The sequence below is a fragment of the Mastomys coucha genome, unplaced genomic scaffold, assembly GCF_008632895.1.
Source record: "Mastomys coucha isolate ucsf_1 unplaced genomic scaffold, UCSF_Mcou_1 pScaffold22, whole genome shotgun sequence".
NCBI lineage: Eukaryota > Metazoa > Chordata > Mammalia > Rodentia > Muridae > Mastomys > Mastomys coucha.
Genome location: NW_022196905.1, coordinates 253,014,519 through 253,033,642, shown reverse-complemented (window position 1 = coordinate 253,033,642; position 19,124 = coordinate 253,014,519). Strand labels below are relative to the sequence as shown.

The 19,124-nt window shown below is 44.0% G+C and overlaps 1 protein-coding gene across 1 annotated transcript in view; it reads right to left on the bottom strand.

Annotated features, from left to right (window-relative positions):
• Wwox (WW domain containing oxidoreductase) overlaps nucleotides 1-19,124 on the bottom strand; it is a 922,329-nt gene that overhangs the window by 637,610 nt on the left and 265,595 nt on the right. Inside the window, exons 7-8 of the mRNA XM_031341509.1 lie at nucleotides 16,896-17,081; nucleotides 11,003-11,267 (exon numbers count right to left, since the gene is read on the bottom strand). Of these exons, the coding sequence (XP_031197369.1) occupies nucleotides 11,003-11,267; nucleotides 16,896-17,081 (451 nt within the window). The remainder of the gene's footprint in view (nucleotides 1-11,002; nucleotides 11,268-16,895; nucleotides 17,082-19,124) is intronic.

Genomic DNA, 19,124 nt, shown 5'->3' with positions numbered 1-19,124 from the left:
CCTGTGAGGGCCCCAGATACAGGGGCAGAGTAACAAGGACAACGAGAGAGAGAGAGAGAGAGAGAGAGAGAGAGAGAGAGAGAGAGAGAGAGAGAGAGGAAAAAAAACAAACAAACCATTTAACGCAACTCACACAGTCACACAGTAGTGGGTAGGCTGCAAGGTACTTACTCCCCCATGCATACCCCCCTCCCAATCCCACAATCCCAGCACTCACATCCCTGGACACAGAGACTCAGACAGAGTAAGGTGTCAGAATATGTGGTTGGCCTGCAGAGGGTGTGTTTCTGCCTGGCTAGGGTATACTGGAGCCCTGTGTAGTACCCACACTTTATACCACTCTCTCTCTCTCTTCCCCTGGTGCATGGGGTGTCTAAATAGCTCTGTGTTCCACACCTGACTCACTGTTCAGCTCACTGAGATACTATCAGCTTGTCTATAAGGTTGCATGCTATGTAAATGGTGAAGACTCTAAGCTTCCATTAGGGGAGGCCAGAGATAAAGTGCTAAACGCTTAGCTGGCTCCTATAGAACATTTCTTTCTTACTGCGAGAGAACAAAGTTGTTCTGAAAACAAATTGGGACTCTGGCTTGAGTCTTCTCTATTTGTGTTAGAAAAACATCACCTTACACCTCACAGGGGAAAAAAAAAATCAATGTATCCAGCAAGTTATACAGAGATCGGTGCTCGTGAAAGAACGTTCCAGAAAATCGTGGGACATCGCAAGCTCTGGGCATTTGTTTAATTGTGCTAGCTGCCAGCATCTAAACTGCATTGAGGCCAAAAATTACTGGAAAGAAGTATGAAATTGGAGAAAAGGAAGCTGAAGGGGGAGGATCAAAGGCGGTTGGTGCTTGAATAGAGAAGCGAGGGGAGGGCGAGGACAAGGTACGCTGGGGCGGGGCTATCCAACTGCCAGTGGGTCTGTGGGTGAAAAGAAGTGCCAGATAAAGCTGGTGGCTTTCAAATCTTGGTTAAATGTTCATTAAGTGATTTGTCACACACATTAAGGGCGGACGGTTGCTTTTCTCCTCTCGGGTGTTCATTTAAGAACAAAGACTAAGTTAGACTTGAAAAGCTATAATGTAGAGAGAAAGAGAGAGGCAGAGACAAAGAGAGACAGAGACAGAGAGACAGGCAGAGAGACAGACAGAGAGAGAGACAGACAGAGAGAGAGAGCACCAGCCCATAGAACTCAGAGGTAGCCTCACAAAGTAACCTTCATTAAAAAGAGAAAGAATTTCTCCTTAAAGTTGAGGTGTGTTGTCAATAGGGACCAAGCCAGCAGCCCCCAAAAGGTTGAAACTGACCCAAGGCTCTTATCTCCAGCATGCTGGAAGATCAGGTGGCTGCAATGTCATCCTTAGCAACAGAGGCTACTCAAAGTCTGCCAGGACTACCTGAGACCTGTCTCAAAAACTAAATATGTGAGTTGTACACCTTTAATTCCAGCACTGAGGCAGGCAGATTTGGGTGAAGTTCAAGGCAAGTTGGTCTACAAGAGGAGCTCCAGACTCCAGGTGGGTTGTTTGTTTTGAAACTTTGTCTCAAAAAAAACAAAATAAATAGACATAAAAACATTTTTTGGTGGTGGGTAAGTGTATAAAAAATATATTTGACAGTGAAACATTAAAATCTAATGTGAGGCTCTGCCACCTCCACTCCAAATGGCTGCTTTAACTTTGGGTCTAGTACATTGTGATGTTTGTTTGTTTGTTTTGATAATAAAGCTTACAATAAAAGATTTAAAAAAGAGAAAGAAAGGGAAGAAAAGAGCTCATCCAAACACAAAGAGTAGGGCATGTGTGTAAGCCAGCTGGCAGAGTGCCTGCCTAGCATGACTCCAGCCCTGGGTTTCATCCTCAGCACTGCATGAATCTGGCATGTTGACCCTGCAAGTAATCACTGTAGTTAGGAGCTATATGCAGAAGGATTAGAAGTTCAAGGTCATCCTCAGTGAGATAGCAAGTTCAAGGACAGTCTGGACTAGATGAGTTGCTGTCTCAAACAAGTAAATTGTACACATATGGGCGTACACCCAAGTGTACACGTATACACACACATACACACACACACACACACACACACACACACACACTCGAACACACACAGAGCCCACCTTACCCTCTACCTTTGGTGATATGTGTCTAGTTTTTCAGATTTATATAAGGGGCTTTTCAGCTCAATGTTTCTCAAGAGAGACATTGGCACCTGGGACAGGCATGGGGTCCATATTAGGAGCAGGAACACCTGGTCAAGACATATCAAGATGCAACTGGATGGAAGAGAAGTCATTTGTGAAAGAAGCCAAGCATGAAGGACAACTACTACAGGACCTCAATTCCATCTGCAAGTGGACAGGAAGTGAGCCACACAGAGGCAGAAAGCAGAGGGGCGAATGCCAGCCCAAGTGACCACATGCTCAGTTAAGATAAATGCTGGAGATGTGTTGTACAGCATGGTGAGGGAGCTGTTGAACATGGTAACAGTGATGAAGACACACTGAAGCAAAAAGCTTCTGGTCAGGAGAGTGGAGTCCTTGGCTTGCATGGAGACATGACATTCCACGTGAGCATCAGTCACCTATCTGAGGAACTACCCTGAAAACATGCCAAACAGATGGGCGGAGTAATTAGCCATTTGATGAGATACTATACCTTTCCTTGGAAGGTTCACCACCCCTGGCACAGTCTCTTACAGTGCTCAGCCATTTTGGTTGGAGACTGGCCTGTTTCTCTGAATTGCTCAACAGAGTGTGACTCTTCATTTTCGTCTTTTTAAATCTCTGTTCCAGGCATGCTTTTCCCAACACTTGGGGCTTCAGTCATTCTCTAAATCACACTGCTTCTCCACTATGTGGCTTGCCTGCTGTCATATGACCCCCCTCCACACCAGCTTGGCTCAACCATCATGGCCATTCTTCTCTCTTCCTCAGCAGCTTCCTTGCCCTGTAAGTTTTTCTTTTAAATGCTAGCAAAATTGTCCTCAAGCTTCCATTTGAGTCTATTCTGACCCCAGTTTCCTCCTGGATCATCAAGTAACCATTATGGGAACCCCTCCAAATTCCAGTAACATGACCATCTATCACATACATGGAACTGGAAATGGGTGAAAATAGATCTTAAGTTCTTAACATGAATATATACATACACACACACACACACACACACACACACACACACACATATATATATACACACACACATACACATACATACATGTATACACAGATATATGTATCAGTATGTATCTACCTACATAGACATACAACACACATACACAAATACAAATAGACAGACATGCTCACGTATGCACACACATACACATACATGTACAAACATTGATATATGTACATGTATACACATATACATACACAAAACATATACATATGCATAATATTCACATATGCATATACACACATATACCCATATCTGTTTATACACAATAACCAAGGGAAGCAGCAAATATGTTCATCAGGGCACACCCTGCATAGTATGTGTTTATACCAAAAAGAGACAGGGGTTGTATTCAGCAATCACACACCCACAAAACTGAGTTGAAGCTGTGGTGTATGGAGGAAAGTCACATCAACTGTCCATCAAGTGTTATGGCTTGGCTGTGAGACATCTCGATAGTCTATCCATGGCTAGTGGTGCTTGATGGTAGATTTTGGAGCCCTGGGAAAGGGATTATAGCCCACCCCCACTTCCAGCTCAAGTTCTGTTTCCTGGTTGCCACCGTGGAACAAACACACTTCCTCCGCCATAGACAGAGGTTGCCACCATGCCATCTAGGTTAGTCACAATGATGCAGACTGAAGATAACACAGTGAGTTTCCATAAGCATCTGACATGAAACCTTCATGGTGCCAGATTCTCATGACAGTAATAAGACTGTGTGATGTTTATCAAATATCTGCACATTCTTGCTGTCCTTCATTTCTCAGTGCAGGTCATAAGACCTGGTATGTCATGAGAATCTTATATTAGGACAGAAGGGAGCTAGTATTTCTAGAGCTGTCTGACTCTAGAACAGTTCCCTAACTGTTCCACAGCTCTCCAGATCTCAGCATAAGTAATCTTCCTTCTAAACATGCTTCGCTGAGGGAATCCATTGCTTTGGCTTTAGCCAAGTGCCTGGGGGCTTTTGTCTCCGGCCCCAGCTACCCTGAATATGCTGAGGCTGTGAGACCTGGCCTCACTATTTCTTATACACTCTGAACTGCAATCCCTCACTACCTCAGAGAGACTGGAGGCAAAAAGCACACTCCTGACCATCGTGCAGAAGCACCCAGCATCTGTTCCTTTATAATGATGTAAGGACAAAACCGCCATGTTTGAATATCAAATGAAAGCATATAGGGACTATCTTTTGAGGTTAGGCTGTGGAAGGTTGGGAACTAAAACTGTCTGACCCTTTACTCGGTGTGAAGCCTGTGCTTTTGAGGAACTCTGGGTACTTCCTGCCTTTTTTTTTTTTCTTTTTATGACATCATGTGACAAAACCCTTGTTCTAATCCGAGAGTCCTTGAATGCTTCCGGGGGTATGACATGGGGCGAGCAGAGTAGTTAAGAGTGGAAGCGATGGAATATTCCCGAATGAAAAATTTATTAGGAAAGAATGCATGGCTGGGCTAACACCGAGAGCCGAGGTTCCATCTGATTAATTCTCATATGTTCTCGTGGCCGAGCTGTGAGTAGATAGTCTAAGTCACTGGATGGCTGATCCTTCTATTTTACAAAAAAAAAAAGTCACTTCTGTGCTTTGCTAGCCTCCCATCTGCCAGGAGCAGGGATAACTGACTTAATTTCGGACAGTGGAAGCAGGGAAAGATGACTCACAGACCAGCTCTGAGTCAGAATCCTCTCCTTACGGAGGAAGAGGAGAGAGCGGGAGAATCCCACCACTCCACCTTGCCTTCAGAACATGTACAGGACACAATGACTGTCACTGTTGCAGCCACTTTGGGACCACGAAATGAAAGCCAGGACAGCCTTGAAAGGCACTTCCTGATTCAGGGGCCAAGCATACCTCTGGATGCCTCAGGGTTTCCAAATCTATGAAAAAATTAAATAAGACCCCTAGTTCTTATTCCAACCAACTTTCCATGTGAATTAAGAGCTCAGAGCTCATAGTCACTGAACCGATACAGAAATTTGACCCAAGCCAGGTTGAATTATTACAAAATCACCAAACAGAAATAGGGGAACTAAGCTTTAAAACAACCACCCAAAGATTCCAAGTTCTTGGCTCTTTTGAAATCTGCCACAAGCACAGGCCTTGGGACTAAGCAAACAGCAAACACTTTAAAGCTCTGGGCAGAATGGAGAGCTGACTAATGAGCCCTAGGCCAATGATCACCCTGAAGGTAAGAAGGCTGTTTGAAGCTGCAGGGAGGTGGCCCTCTGTAAGATGAGAGCTGAGCCACTGTAGATGCCATGGTAAGAAAGCTCATGTGTGGCCCAGCCACAGAGGTCCCAAAGGTCTACTTTCCTGCCATACCTTGGCTTGGGGGAACACAGAAATCAGAGAATTCCACCCATGCTTGGAAGGCTCAAAATGCTAAGAACAACAAGGAAAAGAGAGAGAGAGAGAGAGAGAAAGAGAGAGAGAGAGAGAGAGAGAGAGAAAAGAAAAACTGTAAAGACCCTGCTAGTCCCTTCTCTCCTTGTATGGGACACACCAATAAAGCAATAAAGATTCAGACAGGAGGTGGGTCCTTGAATGCACCTCCGGAGTAACCAGCTACTGGCCTTTGAGGGATGTATTTTGTTAAAAATAGTAATTTAATGAACAAATCAACATTTATTAGGCCCTTCATTATGCTTTAAAATTGTACAACTATAAATCACTGGGCCGCAGGTCACTCAAGGGCAGCGTTACCCAGCTTGGCACTGCGGAAGGTTAGAGAATGCCATGTTGTGCTTTCTCTGCTTGTAATTTATAGCTCTGCAATGGGACCCAGCGTTGCAGGCCCATCCATTAGCCAGGTAGCCACACATCTGTTACGGCTCCCTACAATGACAACCTTTCCATGACCACAGGAAGGGAAACCCAATCCTTTTAGAAGATCTACAAACTCAAGTCATTTTTTTTTTTTTAACGTGAACTGATATGAAAACACAGTTCCCTAAAACATCTGCTAAGCTCTTGTTACCCCAACACATGATATTCTTTCCGACAGTTACCTGCCAACACAAATATTTGGTTGCTCCAAACACCCTTCGAGGCACGTGACTGTGCTCAACTTGAAATTTACATGCCGAGCCACAGAAGGCTGGCTTGGCCCTGAGACCTCTGGCCAGGAGGTTGTTTACCAGAGTTCAAAACTAATGTGGAAAAAAAAAATGAGGGGAGTGGGTCAAGATGGTGCTGTCAAGTGTTTCAAAGAGGAAAGGTAAGGACACAATCAGACACACATGGTGGGGGCACTACCGTGTGTTTGACTAAGGAAATGGAGCTGGGAGGACTTGGCAAAGGTTCTGGAGGCAAGAATGGCATTTTCTGAACTGGCTAGGTAGGCTCTCGGAGCTCTTTCTGGCCCAGATGCAAGTCATTCTGACCCTGCAAAAGTAGTGTTGTGAGGGAAAAATAAACATGCAGATACCTGAGGCGTCTCGATGTCAGGTGGGAGTTGCCAAGGGTGTGCTTAGCTGGGAGCACACACCAATAGCCAAAATGACCCTGGTAAATCTCTTACACCATTAGATAACAGTACAAGTCAGATTTACATTAATTATGAGGTCATTTGCACACACAGCTATACCATGTATGGTAACATATAGCACACACATTAATATACATAAAACTCAGCTTAGAGGCAGAGATGTCAACACAATGTTCCTTTGTGATGTGACTTCATCTTTTGAACACTCTAGGCAAACTTTGGTTTCATTTAAGACATTTTAGGGACAGCTATGGGGAAAAAAATCCTGGCTTAAACAACATTTAAAACAGCATATTTCCATTTTGCTCATTCTTTTTATTTTATCATAAAGTCGAGGCAGGAGGAATAATCACCTCTCTCCCGGAACCCCTAGGACATTCACTGGTCCTGTGGCCCTCTGGAGGAAGAGGGCGGCAGAGACTTGACCTTGCCAGTAGGGGGTGCTGTGCTGAGAATTAGTCCCTCTGAGTTTCTCATTAGTGATTATTATACTGCAGGATGCCCAAATGCAAAAATTAATTAATTTCAAAGTGATAATGCATTTACAGCAACAATTAGAAACGTATAACTGTAAAAGGGCAACATTTAAAAGACATATTACATTTAATAAAGTTGCACGAGAGCATCCAATTGTAAAATTACTGATCTGCAACAATAGTCCTTAAAGAGCCACTTAAAATAGCCCGACTCCATGAAGGGTGACCTAATTACGGTAACTAAAATCACCATAGTCACAGCGAGTCACAGCAAATAAAGAAGGGACGTTGATATTAAAACACTGCTGTTTAATGCTTACGGGGGCTGGCTGCAGGGACGAGGGGGGCCGGGCTTTCTGCGCGCCTGGCAGGGTGGTATTTCTTCCTCCCTGGGCCTTGTACAATGGAGAGTATCCTCAAGCTATGCCCATGCCAAAGAGGATGCTTTTAGTAAGGTGCAATGGGGGAAGAGACCCTGAAGCACAAGTGGAGCCCTAGCCCTAGCCTACAGAGCCACTTGGGCGTCAGGATGCTTGGCTGGCACTTAGGAATCCATCTTATACATGGGATGGGAACTCAGATACACGTGATTAGTGTCTCAGAACACAGCTCCATGGAAACGGCACAAGCGCATCCATTGTCCAAGAAATGAACATCTTATCAGGATGCGAGCAACGAGAAGAGTGTGAGAGAGATGGCTTGAGAGAGTGACCCTTGTGGTCAGTCAGATCTGTCCTGCTGGGGATGTGACCTATCCCAGATCTACCCACTCCTGCTGCTTTCTTCTTTTCTTGCTGTGGAGTCCTACATACTTGCAATGGAGCAGAGAGTCGTGGGGTTGATAAACAAGTGCTGGGTTCATTCTTCCTCTTCCCTCCTCCCTTCTCATGAGCTCCCTCCTCCTGGAACTCCATACTCCCTCCTCCTGAACTCCCTCCTCCCTCTTCCTGAGTTCTATCCTCCCCTCTGAAGAACCCAGCAATAGGGAACTCCATGCCAAAATACCACCAGTCATCTAGACAAGTCACTATTATCAAAAAGAACCTAAACAAGACTATGTGTTCTACAATCTTGTTAATCTCTGCACCTAGGTTTGGAATCCCTGCACTTGGAAGGCTAGCCAGGGCTACAGAGTGAGATCCTACCTCAAAACAATCATATACACACAAAGAAAAATGTCAACAGCCACAGTGAAACCATGCTGATGAGATATCAAGTGTTGTTTCCTAATCAATTAGGAGTAGGAGAATGGAAACCCTCAGTCACTGGGACTTCCTTAAGACCAGACAGGTAGGTCTGAGGCCACCGCCTCAGGTTTGTCTATGCCATCTTCCTGTCTTTCCAGGAATCTTACTCCTGGAGTGATCAAGGCAGAGACAGAGCCATCAAACCTCCTCCTAGATCCACCACCAGATTCCCTATTTATCATAACTAAAATCACTATAGTTGCAGCAAATAGAATTATTTGATTTATTATCCTTTTTAGCCCAGGATCCTTGTTATATCTGTCATCCCACACTGAGGTATGAGAAAGAACTTTCTAGACACAGGTACTGCTTAAAGAATCAAAGTAACTGAGGACAGGAGAGAAAGGTTATATAACAGGTACTATACACAGCACGCTGTACATGACATGGCCATAAGGCATGTGTGACTACTGAAACTGAAACTGAACAGAATTCAGAATTTCCTCAGTTGTACAACCCATATCAAGGTCTCAATTACTATAAGTGGACAATGGCCAGATGGTGACCACTGGACAAATCATATGTCCATTATTTGAGGTATAATGTGGCAGGATCAGATGTTTGAGGAAACTTCCCTAACTTGTCCTGATGCCCAGTGAAGAGCCAGTTGTTCTACTGTGCCAGGCAGCTGATGGCTGCCCTTGTCACCACCAGAAGGACAGCTGGTCTTATGTTGTGTCTAAAGACCCAATTTTGATCATAAAAAAAAAAACCAAGGATATATAAATTCAAAGGAGAATACTTTTATTATTTATCTCATGTGTGTATTTGTGGAACATTCATAATATGTATATGTGTGGTGGTGTGCACACCCATGGGTTCATGTATATAAGTCTGCTGCAGGATATTTGACCACATTATAAAACACAAGATTGTGCTGTTTACTGGAAAAAAGCTATTTCTAGTTGTGGTGTTCTCAGCCTGAGTACACACCTTTAATCCCTCTGGCTGGAATATAGAAAAGCCTTTAGTAGACATCTTTAATACTAAACAATGAAAGTAAAGTTAGTTTGTAGTAAAAGCACCATGTTTGAAAGTGATGCCTAATTGAGTGGCAGACAAAATGATGAATCAGAGAAAGATTCGACAGAATAGAATATGGCCAACTCTTGCCAAGAAAAGAGAGGAAAGGGAAGCTACTTCAGGGGCAGTGCAAAGAAACAAAGAAGACAGGAGGCAGTTTTACCATACAGTTGTACAAAGACAGGTTGCAGAGAGAGAACAAGCTAGACACAGGTGAGGACAAAATGAGCCAGAGGACGAGAAGGAGCTAGAAGATTAGAATAGAATGACACAGTCAGTATGAGGCCAAGCGGAGCAATACAGTAAGAAACCAAGAGAAGCCAGATCGAATCAGTCCACGTGGAAAGGAATTTGAGCCAATGTTCAGAAAGCACAAGTCAGAGGTCAGCTTATTCAGCAGCAGGTCTCAGAGGCTGAAAACATTCTACGCCTAGATTAGATTGTACAGAAGCTAGAAGCTTCCAGGACTAGGCCTAGGTTAGCAGACTGAGGCAGTAAGACTCAGAGATGACAATTACTTTGGACAAATCAAAGTTCTTTTTACATAAAGTCAGAGGTAGATGTTGGGTTCTTCTTTTAACACTCTCTATTGTATTTATGATCTATCCATCCATCTATCTATCTATCTATCTATCTATCTATCTATCTATCTATCTATCTACCAGCAGGCTCTCACTGCACCTGGAACTTCATGCCCTGAGAGATCCAATCATGGGACACTAACACTGGAGTTGCAAATAGGTAAAGCTGCCCTCAGCTTCCACCTGTCTGCTGGGGATGTGAATCCAGTTCTTAATTCCTATTCAGAACATGCTTACCCCACTAACCCATATCCCTGGCCCCAAGCTCAGAGGGGCGAAGGGCCAAAGGATTCACTTTCTTTATTCAAGTAACACTGGGCTAATGAATTCCCAGAAGAGGTTTTACACACCATTGATAAAACAACCGATGAAAATGTAAAATCTTCACATTTGGCTTTGTGAATACTTCAGTTCTAACCGCAGCAGTGGTATGATTCATCCAAGAGATTTGTCTTCAGGGATATGAAGGATAAACCACACTCTAGCCACAAAGCCTTCTCCAGGAAGGATCTATAACCAGACCTCCGTTACAAGAAGCATCTAGAACATCTGATACAAAAACCTCACCAAACCAAGAAGAACAGTTCCTCCCTAATTCACATTTTCAAGTAACACAAAGCAAACATAGCAAGTTCTACTTTTCGGCAAAGTAGACTTCAGAAGTTTGTGAATCAAAGCAGAAATCACATTGAGAGAAAACAAACCATTATTGTGCCCCTCACCTCAAACCTCCAAGGTTTCCGGGTGTTCTCCACTTAACACTGACAACCAGCATCTATTACCCAAGCCAAGTCTATGGTAGAGCAACAGACACAATCTAAACACGATGGATGTATTTGAAGAGCTTTTGCTAATGAATGAACAGGCCAGACGCTGTTGTATTCAAAACCAAGCCCACCATAGCTGGTGACAATGAGATCACAACTAGACATACAGGTCTGGGTTTCCAGGCCCTTCTGTGACGCTGGCTGAAGGCATCTGGGAGGTTCCAGAAGCCACACACTTACCATGGACTTAGTGAACGGCCTGGCCAAGGTGAACAACAGCTTGTACACCCACGAGTTGCGATGGATGGCTGAGTACATCATGTTTCCAGGGTGTACTGCATTGGACGTGACCCCACGTGGGGAGAGGCGACGGTGCAGTTCATTGGAGAAGAGGATATTGCAGAGTTTGGATCTGTTATAAGCCAGCATGGCCCAGTAGTCACTCCTGGATGGAGACAGGCGGCTGAGATCAAGTTTCCCAGAGGAGTCATTAATATCTGTAAATCTGAAAAACAGAGAACATGACGTGGAACACAGAAGATGCGGCTTCTCATGGGGCTTTGGATTTTGTTCGAAATCTGAGCAACCCATCGAGATTTGATCTAGAGTAACTCACAATCATGTCCCTTAAAAGCAGAAGATGATGACTTAACACAGTGCTAATTAGTTTGATCCAAAGAGGAAGGATAAGCCCATATCCACAAGTTCAGTAAGCCAAATAAACCCAAGGTTCACTGAACCTCCAAACACATACTTCAAGCCTATAGTTACAATACTCAGAAAGCTCAGGCAGGACAATTACACTGAACTACTTGGGGCTAGCCTGTGCTATCAGGAGTTCCAGACTAGACTGAGTTTCAATGTAAGATCTGAAATCAAAAGTCAAAAGTCAAAATCTCTCTCTCTCTCTCTCTCTCTCTCTCTCTCTTTCTGTCTCTGTATGTGTATGTACGAGTGCATGCCTGCGCACTTGTGTACTCGAGCACACGTGCACATGCTCATGATCTGCAACCACAAGTTCAAGGATAAAAAAAAAAAACAAGTTCAAGGATAATTAAATGGAAACAAGCTTTAGATAAAAGGTGGCTGCGTTAAGGAAGCAATATCACATTCCTAACCTTTGGCAGGGTTTTCCTGATTATTTTAGCCAAATGTAAGGGTTCTGTGTGTTTTCTTTTGAGCATCCAAGTTAATACAGATGAGCCATCTTGCCTCCAAGACTCTTTTCCAGATTAAAAATTAATGATCATAAAAGGGCTGTAACCTTGGTGAGGTGCCATCAAAAGTCTTTCACATGTAAAAATTAAATGTAAACAAAGCCAGACACGGATCCTGGCTGAGTCTCTTGGTTTTGAGTGTGGGCGCAGCATGGACACTTCCAAGTCAAAGTGACTAAGTGATGTTTGATAACAGAGCCTGACAGAGTCATTAAACACAGCTGTGTGCTTCCGTGACACCTGCCTTTCTCCTTGTCAGAAAGAGAAGTAAATAAATAAAAAGGAAGCAGTGACTGATTTACAAAACACAGATCATAAGAAACAACCAAGAAAAGAATGTCCTAGACAGTATCATAGTTGTTTAAGGACTCTCCCGACTTGGCTTCATCACGTTACCTTTGGGCATTGTATGGGACCTTGGTCAGTCTTACTACTACTGTGAAGAAAGACCATGGCCCGAAGGAAAGGTTCTGTTTGGATTGGGCTTTTTATCTGTTCATCTTATTACTCTTCATCATCAAACGGGAGTCAAGACGGGAACTCAAACAGGGCAGGAACCTGGCGGCAGGAGCTGATGTGGAGCCTTGGAGTGGAGCTACTGACTGGCTTGCTCAGGCTGTTTTCTCATACAATACAGGACCACCACCACAACGGGCTGGGCCCTCCCCCATCAGTCACTAATTAAGAAAATGCACTACAGTCTTGCCTCCAACCCCAGTTTCTGCAAGTATTTTCTCTCCTTCCTCTCAATAGCCTGGGTCAATTTTACATAAAAACTACTCAGCATAGTTGACCATTTGTCAACAAACTCTGTTAGGCCACAGCCATTTCTTTCTCCTTCATCTCCAAGATCTCACCATCAAAAACATAACTTTAAGTCTCACAGTCTTTACAAATTCAGGCCCGTTAAAATTCAGTCTCTTCCAAAATTCAATGTCTCATTTAAAATCCAAAATCTCCTTTAAAATTTAGCCACTCATCTATGGGCTTCAGCAAAACCAAAACCTAAGTTAAAGCCTTCCTTACTTCAAGAGCCAAGAACCAGTATGCAGTCACCATCGGAACAAAGCAAAACCAAATTCCAGGGGCATAAAGAACTCAGTGTCCAATATATGGCATTCACTCTCTTTATCTTCTGGGCTCCTCCAAGGGGCTTGGGTCACAGCCACCCTCTGCAACATACACAGCTTGTCTTCTAGGCTCCTGCTAGGTATTCAAATGTCCAGACTGGGAAGACATTTCTCATTCAAACCACTACAGTGTAGCAGGACTCACATTAATGCAAGTTAATTATCCCTCTCCCAGGACTCAGTGACACCCACTTCAGATGCTGAAGGCTGAGATTCTGCAGTCTGCAAAGCTTATGCCGCCAAGGGCACGGCAGTGACAAATGGCAAGAGTCCCTTACAAAAAAATCTGGGTCTAAGTCTCACTTTAAAGGTAACACTGCCCGTGAGGATCACCCTCTCCAAGTTCTGGGTTATGTATTTGCAGGCAGTGTCTCCTGGTGTTAGGATGGAGTCCCAGCTTCACGACTGTAGATCACTGGGCTTAAGTATATTATCTATTGCTTCTTTACTGCTACAAATGAGACATTGGGCCTCACTGACCAGAGGTTCCTACAGGTCCCACTAGTTTAAGCTCCCAGTTTTTAACGAAGTGGGGAGGGCAGGCACACTTCCGGTCCATCCAATCAGAAGTGAAGGAGGATCCAGGAATGTGACCCATCACTCTGGCTGCTCAAGAGGCAGCAAGGCGGCTCTTCAAGGCCAAATTCAATGCCTTCAAGTTGAGAGTCTGGCAAAGCCAAGGAAGGTCTGAGCAGTGTCTCTGTCATCCACACAGAGGCCAGCTGACGCCTGCTCTCCAAACACTGAGTGCCCCTGACGAGCCCCTGTCTTCTGTTTCCTAAGTCTCTGTTTAAGCTGAAACAATTTTTAATTCCAAAGATAAAATAATGAGAATGGACTTGCATAGATATCAGCTAGTGTGTTTGAGGAGCAGGAATAAGCTTCCACAGGAAATTCTGTGTGTGTGTGACTACGTGTGTGACGTGTGTTTGTGATGAAGCATACGTATGTGGCTGTGTGGCTCCACACTTATGAAGGGGTGGCTTTTCTCTACGGTTGTGTGGATCGTGTGTGACTGGGATGTATGTCTCTCCGTGGCTCTGTGTGGCTTCCTGTGGTTGTGTATGTAACTGTGCATATGACACAATGTGTGGCTGTGTGTGTGACAGTATGTGTGTGAGGGTATGGCACTGTGGGTGAGATTATGTAACTTTGTGGTTCTAAGTGGGTTTTTTCCTGATTGTGTGCAATTGTATGTGTAAACACACAATCTTGTGCCCAAGAGTTTACATATGTGAGGTTGCAGTAGGGTGCGACTGTATGTGGGACTATGGATGATGGTGTGTATCTGTGTGTGTGTGATGATGTATGTGATTCTCTACACATGTAAGACTGTGGGGAGGGATTGAGTGTAGACCTCAGGGTGGCTGGCTGTGTAAGGTCCCATGTGTGACTGCATGTATAGAACTGCATGTGTGTGACTGTGTCTGGGTGTGCGTACCCGTCTGTCTCCTCACACTGCCTTGGCTGTTTGGGAACAGTGCAACCGGCACTCTGTTCTTCTTCTTCTATTTTAATTGTTATCTGAAAAATTTCCACAGCAAGGGAGCCAACTTCCCATTTCATTATGATATATTTTAGACAGGCAGAAACTCAATTCACTCGCTCGGACTCCAGATAAGTACGTAAAACACAGTGAAGAGAGAGAGAGAGGAGGCTAATAAATATTTTGCCCGAGGGCATCCAGTATGATATTTTCTGCAAACATAGGACTTTATTTTTCCCCTAACAGGGGGTCTTGACTCCAACGAAGAGATTCTACCAAGGTTTATGGAGGTAATTAGAGAGCAACACTTGTATTTTACAATTTGGTTTAGGCTCCGGGTCCTTCTGCCATGATCCAGCACTGACTCTGTGCCTGGCACCCATGCTTGCTCTCTGGAGTGCAGGAATACCACAAAAGGGTGATAAACAGTTCAGCTTATAGGAATTAATATTTTGTATAATGTTAATAAGAAGAAAGCAGACAACAAGAGCCAGTCAGCACACCCATGCAGGCCTTTCTCACACATATTAGTTAGGCCTTGCTAGAAATGGCAAAGGATCTCATTCAGGAGACCAAGGTCTTTCCTTCCAAACACATCTTTAAAATGAAATTAGGATGTGGATCTCCAAGTAGGTAGGAATTACACTGTGGTTCCAGTGAGAACAAAGGCGTCCCAGGCAACGGCATCCGAGACAGAGCTGTACAGAGGGAAGGAGCAGCTGACACCTCCACACTGTCTCCCATTAAATACCAGCTCATTTAAACATATCCCGTGGTGCCCTCCACATCTGGTAAGCGATTGTGGCTGGCAGATTTATTTCTAAAGCTCTCTCTCCTGCCTGCCCCCACGGTAGCCTCCTTCACTGCTTTGGGGGGCTGGGGGGGGCACTCCCTTTCTTTCACAAACCTGGTGTGATTTGCAAAGATAAGCCTGGCCAGATTTTGTTACTGCCTAATTACTAGATGTTTCGTGTCTTCTCGGGCGGGGGAGGATTATTACTCGAGTTTCTCTTTCATTGAAGCCATCATAAATTTAAACTGGCAAGAGTAAATCTGTCTGCGCCGTGTCACTTACACCATAAGCCCCTGTGTTTGGGAGTGATAAAGGGTTCAAGCTAACCCTTGGCTGGTCTCTCTCTTCAAAGTCCCAGGGGTTACATTTTATGGAAGTATGATTAAAAAGAGAAAAAAAGAAAGCTGCATTCTGGGTCATCAAAACATTTCAGGACTTAAGATGGAGAAGAAGAGGAACAAAATAGTCCTTGGCATTTTATTTATTTACTCATTTATTTATTTATTTATTTATTTATTTATTTATTATTTATTTGTAGCTACTTTACCTAGAAGGCAAAGCTCCCCCTACCCCCAACACAGGGAATCTAAGTCTCCCTCCACAAGCTGTAAATCTTGCCTCCACAGCCCCAAAAATCCTTTGTCTTTCCTCAGCACTTCAGAGAGTTGTTTATCCAACTCCCGCACAAATATGTTGAAAACACGGTGATGTTTTCAGATGTCTTTTTTGTCGACTGAATAGTCTAATGGCAATCAGAAAGCAACACCATCTGATGTGTAAATTGAAATTCTAACCAAAAGAGGCACGGCCAGATTTCCAATCCGCACTAACTACAGTCCTTCCCTTTCTGCAATTACGCGGCTAATGTCTGCATTGAATTCCCTAATTTCTCATTATAAAACAATTGGATTTCATCTCTCGGCCCTTAACTGCGTTGTTTCCCGTGCTAGAATAACCGCTGCTCTCCTCTCAGTGAGACTTTGAAGTTGTTGAATTACAAATCAATAAAGGTCATGCCATTCAGATTTAATCAATTATTATTCCATCTCTGAGTGAAATCAATGGGGAGCCTGAGGTATAATTGTAAAATCACTCTATATTGCTCTAGACAGTCACCCCCCCCTTGAAACAATTCCCCATGATCACACATCTGGAAGGATCTAGAAAAATTAATGAGGCCAGGCTGTGTACACTCATAGTGAGACTGGTCAAAAATTAGTATTTTTAAAAGATTTATTTGTGTGTGTATGTGTGTGTGTGTGTGTGTGTGTGTGTGTGGTTGTTGGTGTTTGTGGAGACCAGAAGAGGGTGTTGTAACCTCTGTGGCTGGAGTCACAGGTGGTTGTGAGTCACCTGGCCTGGGGTCTAGGGACTGAACTCGTAAGAGCTTTTAAATGTTGAGCCCTTTCTCCAGCCTCAAGTCAAAATTAATTTCAGTTAGCACCTTGAAGGGAATTTCAGATTGTGCAAACAAAGGGACAGGTGGAAGATATGACATCAAACCCACCTGTGGGACTCAGAAGAGACCACGATGACACGGGCAGGGGATGAGCGGCACAGAATGTCCTGCAGAAGTTGGACAAGGTAGAAGTGTCCCAGGTGGTTCACCTGGAAGGTTGTCTCCAGGCCATCTTTCGTGAGGCTCCAGGGTAGAGCAAAAGTTCCCGCATTACACACAAGTACATGAAGAGACCTGCACGAGAAAATGCATGACATCAGGCACAAATTGGTGATTGACTTAGAAACAACCCATTTCTTAGGGTTGTCAAGATGCCAACCGGTGAGAAACGAGACAAGGCAGGATGTTACATTGCTTTGAATGGGCCATGACCTGGAGGTGCCAGCAACAAGAAGGTCCCAGGACACAAGACACCCATGCTAACTCAGAATCATACAGGATATGTCAGGATGAGGGTGGTTCACTGGCGTTGAAACACACTGTCTCTGGTTAGCTGTGCTTTCTAATACAATTACTACTGCTTTTATGTTCAATCAAAATAGCCCACAAATACACACGAGGGGTCTTTTGATTTCCTTTTTTTAAGACAGGGATACACTACAAGAAAGGCTGACACTGAAGCCTAATGTTTAGTGGATACTGAATAAATGAATCAAAGAGAATACGGTCTGTTTATAGAGACAGACACAGAGTATTTCAATACATTCATCTTACGGATGGAGGCATAAGTCAGTGGAATGCTTGCCTAGCATAAACTTAGACTGGAGTTCCATCCTCAGCACCACATAAATCAAGCTTGTGTGTAACCCTAACGTTCAGGAGGTGGGGGCAGGAGGATCAAGAGTTCAGGGTCATCTCTGACTGTGAAGTGAGTTACAGGCTATCTTTGGGTAAATGAGAGCCTATCTCAATGTGTGTGTGTGTGTGTGTGTGTGTGTGTGTGTGTGTGTGTCTTCCTTTGGGATTAAATCTGAACCTGTAAGAAACAAGCCTGGGGATAAGAGGAGGTGTGCTATGAATAAAAATTTAACAATAAGTGTAACCATTTCATTTGGATGAAAGCCCTAAATCCTAATAAATACATTTTACTTCAAAGAAATCCTAACGAACAGCTATGACATGATGACAGATTTTCAGGACTCTCTACTGTATTCGTTTTAAAACATAAAAGCAACAAACCAGAGGTTAACTGAGTTGGGGGAACTGTCCTGTGGAGGGGGATGCATGCAGATGGTACAAAGCCGGCAGCCCAAGAAGAAGCAAATCCATTTTGTTTTGGAATCCATTATGAAGCAAAATATATAATAGGATTGCATACATGTCAGTGGGATAGAGGGAACCAGAATGGATGATGGGGAAGCTGGGAAAAGCTAGCGACTGGGTGCCACCTTAGGAAGCCAGGAGAATGAGGAAGTGGTGCCCCCAGCCAGCCCAGGAGTAAACCTATAGACACCTTGGCTTCAGACTTTTGACTCCCAGACCTACGAGAGACTATGAATTTGTTGCTTTAAACTACCCACGTTGTGGTACTCTACCTTAGGAAAGCAGCAGTGAATCCAGAGGCTCCCAGACCTTCCCAGATGAACTGAGGCAAAGGTCAGCATGCGTGACTATGTGCGTCACAGAGCTTTCTCCAAAAAAGGGAAACACCAACCCAGGTGTGGTGGCTCACAGCCGTCATCTCAGCACTAAAGAAGGCTGAGGCAGGTGCCATGACGGGGCACACAATGAACTCTAGGCCAGCCTGGCATACACAGTGCAACCCTGTCTCAAGAAACCCAAACCAAGGCTGTGGAGATGGTTCAGTGGGTAAAGACACCAGCTACCAACTCGGATGGCCTGAGTCCCATCCCTGAGACCCACATGGTGGAAAGATAGAACAAACTCCTGCAAACTGACTTCCTACCCCCACACCTCAGCCTTGGCACCACCCACATATACACATACACACATTCTGAGGAAAGACACACAAATAAATTAATATATGTGATAATAACATGAAATCAAAACAAAACCAAAAGCAAGAAAAATGGGATTTCTCCATGTGCAGTCACTGGGTAAGAAAATAAAGACTAGCAAGAAGTATGGAGGGGATAGTTAAACTTGTTTTTCCTTCAAGGTGTTTGCTATTACGTTGTGTTTTCTAATTCTGAGATCTAATTAACATCCATAAAACTCATTTGAGGCACACAGTCCAGGGGTTTTAGTGCGTTCTGAGTTGAATATATATGGGTTGGATCTCATTGCCATATTCTGCCTTTACAGTAACTGTAAGTA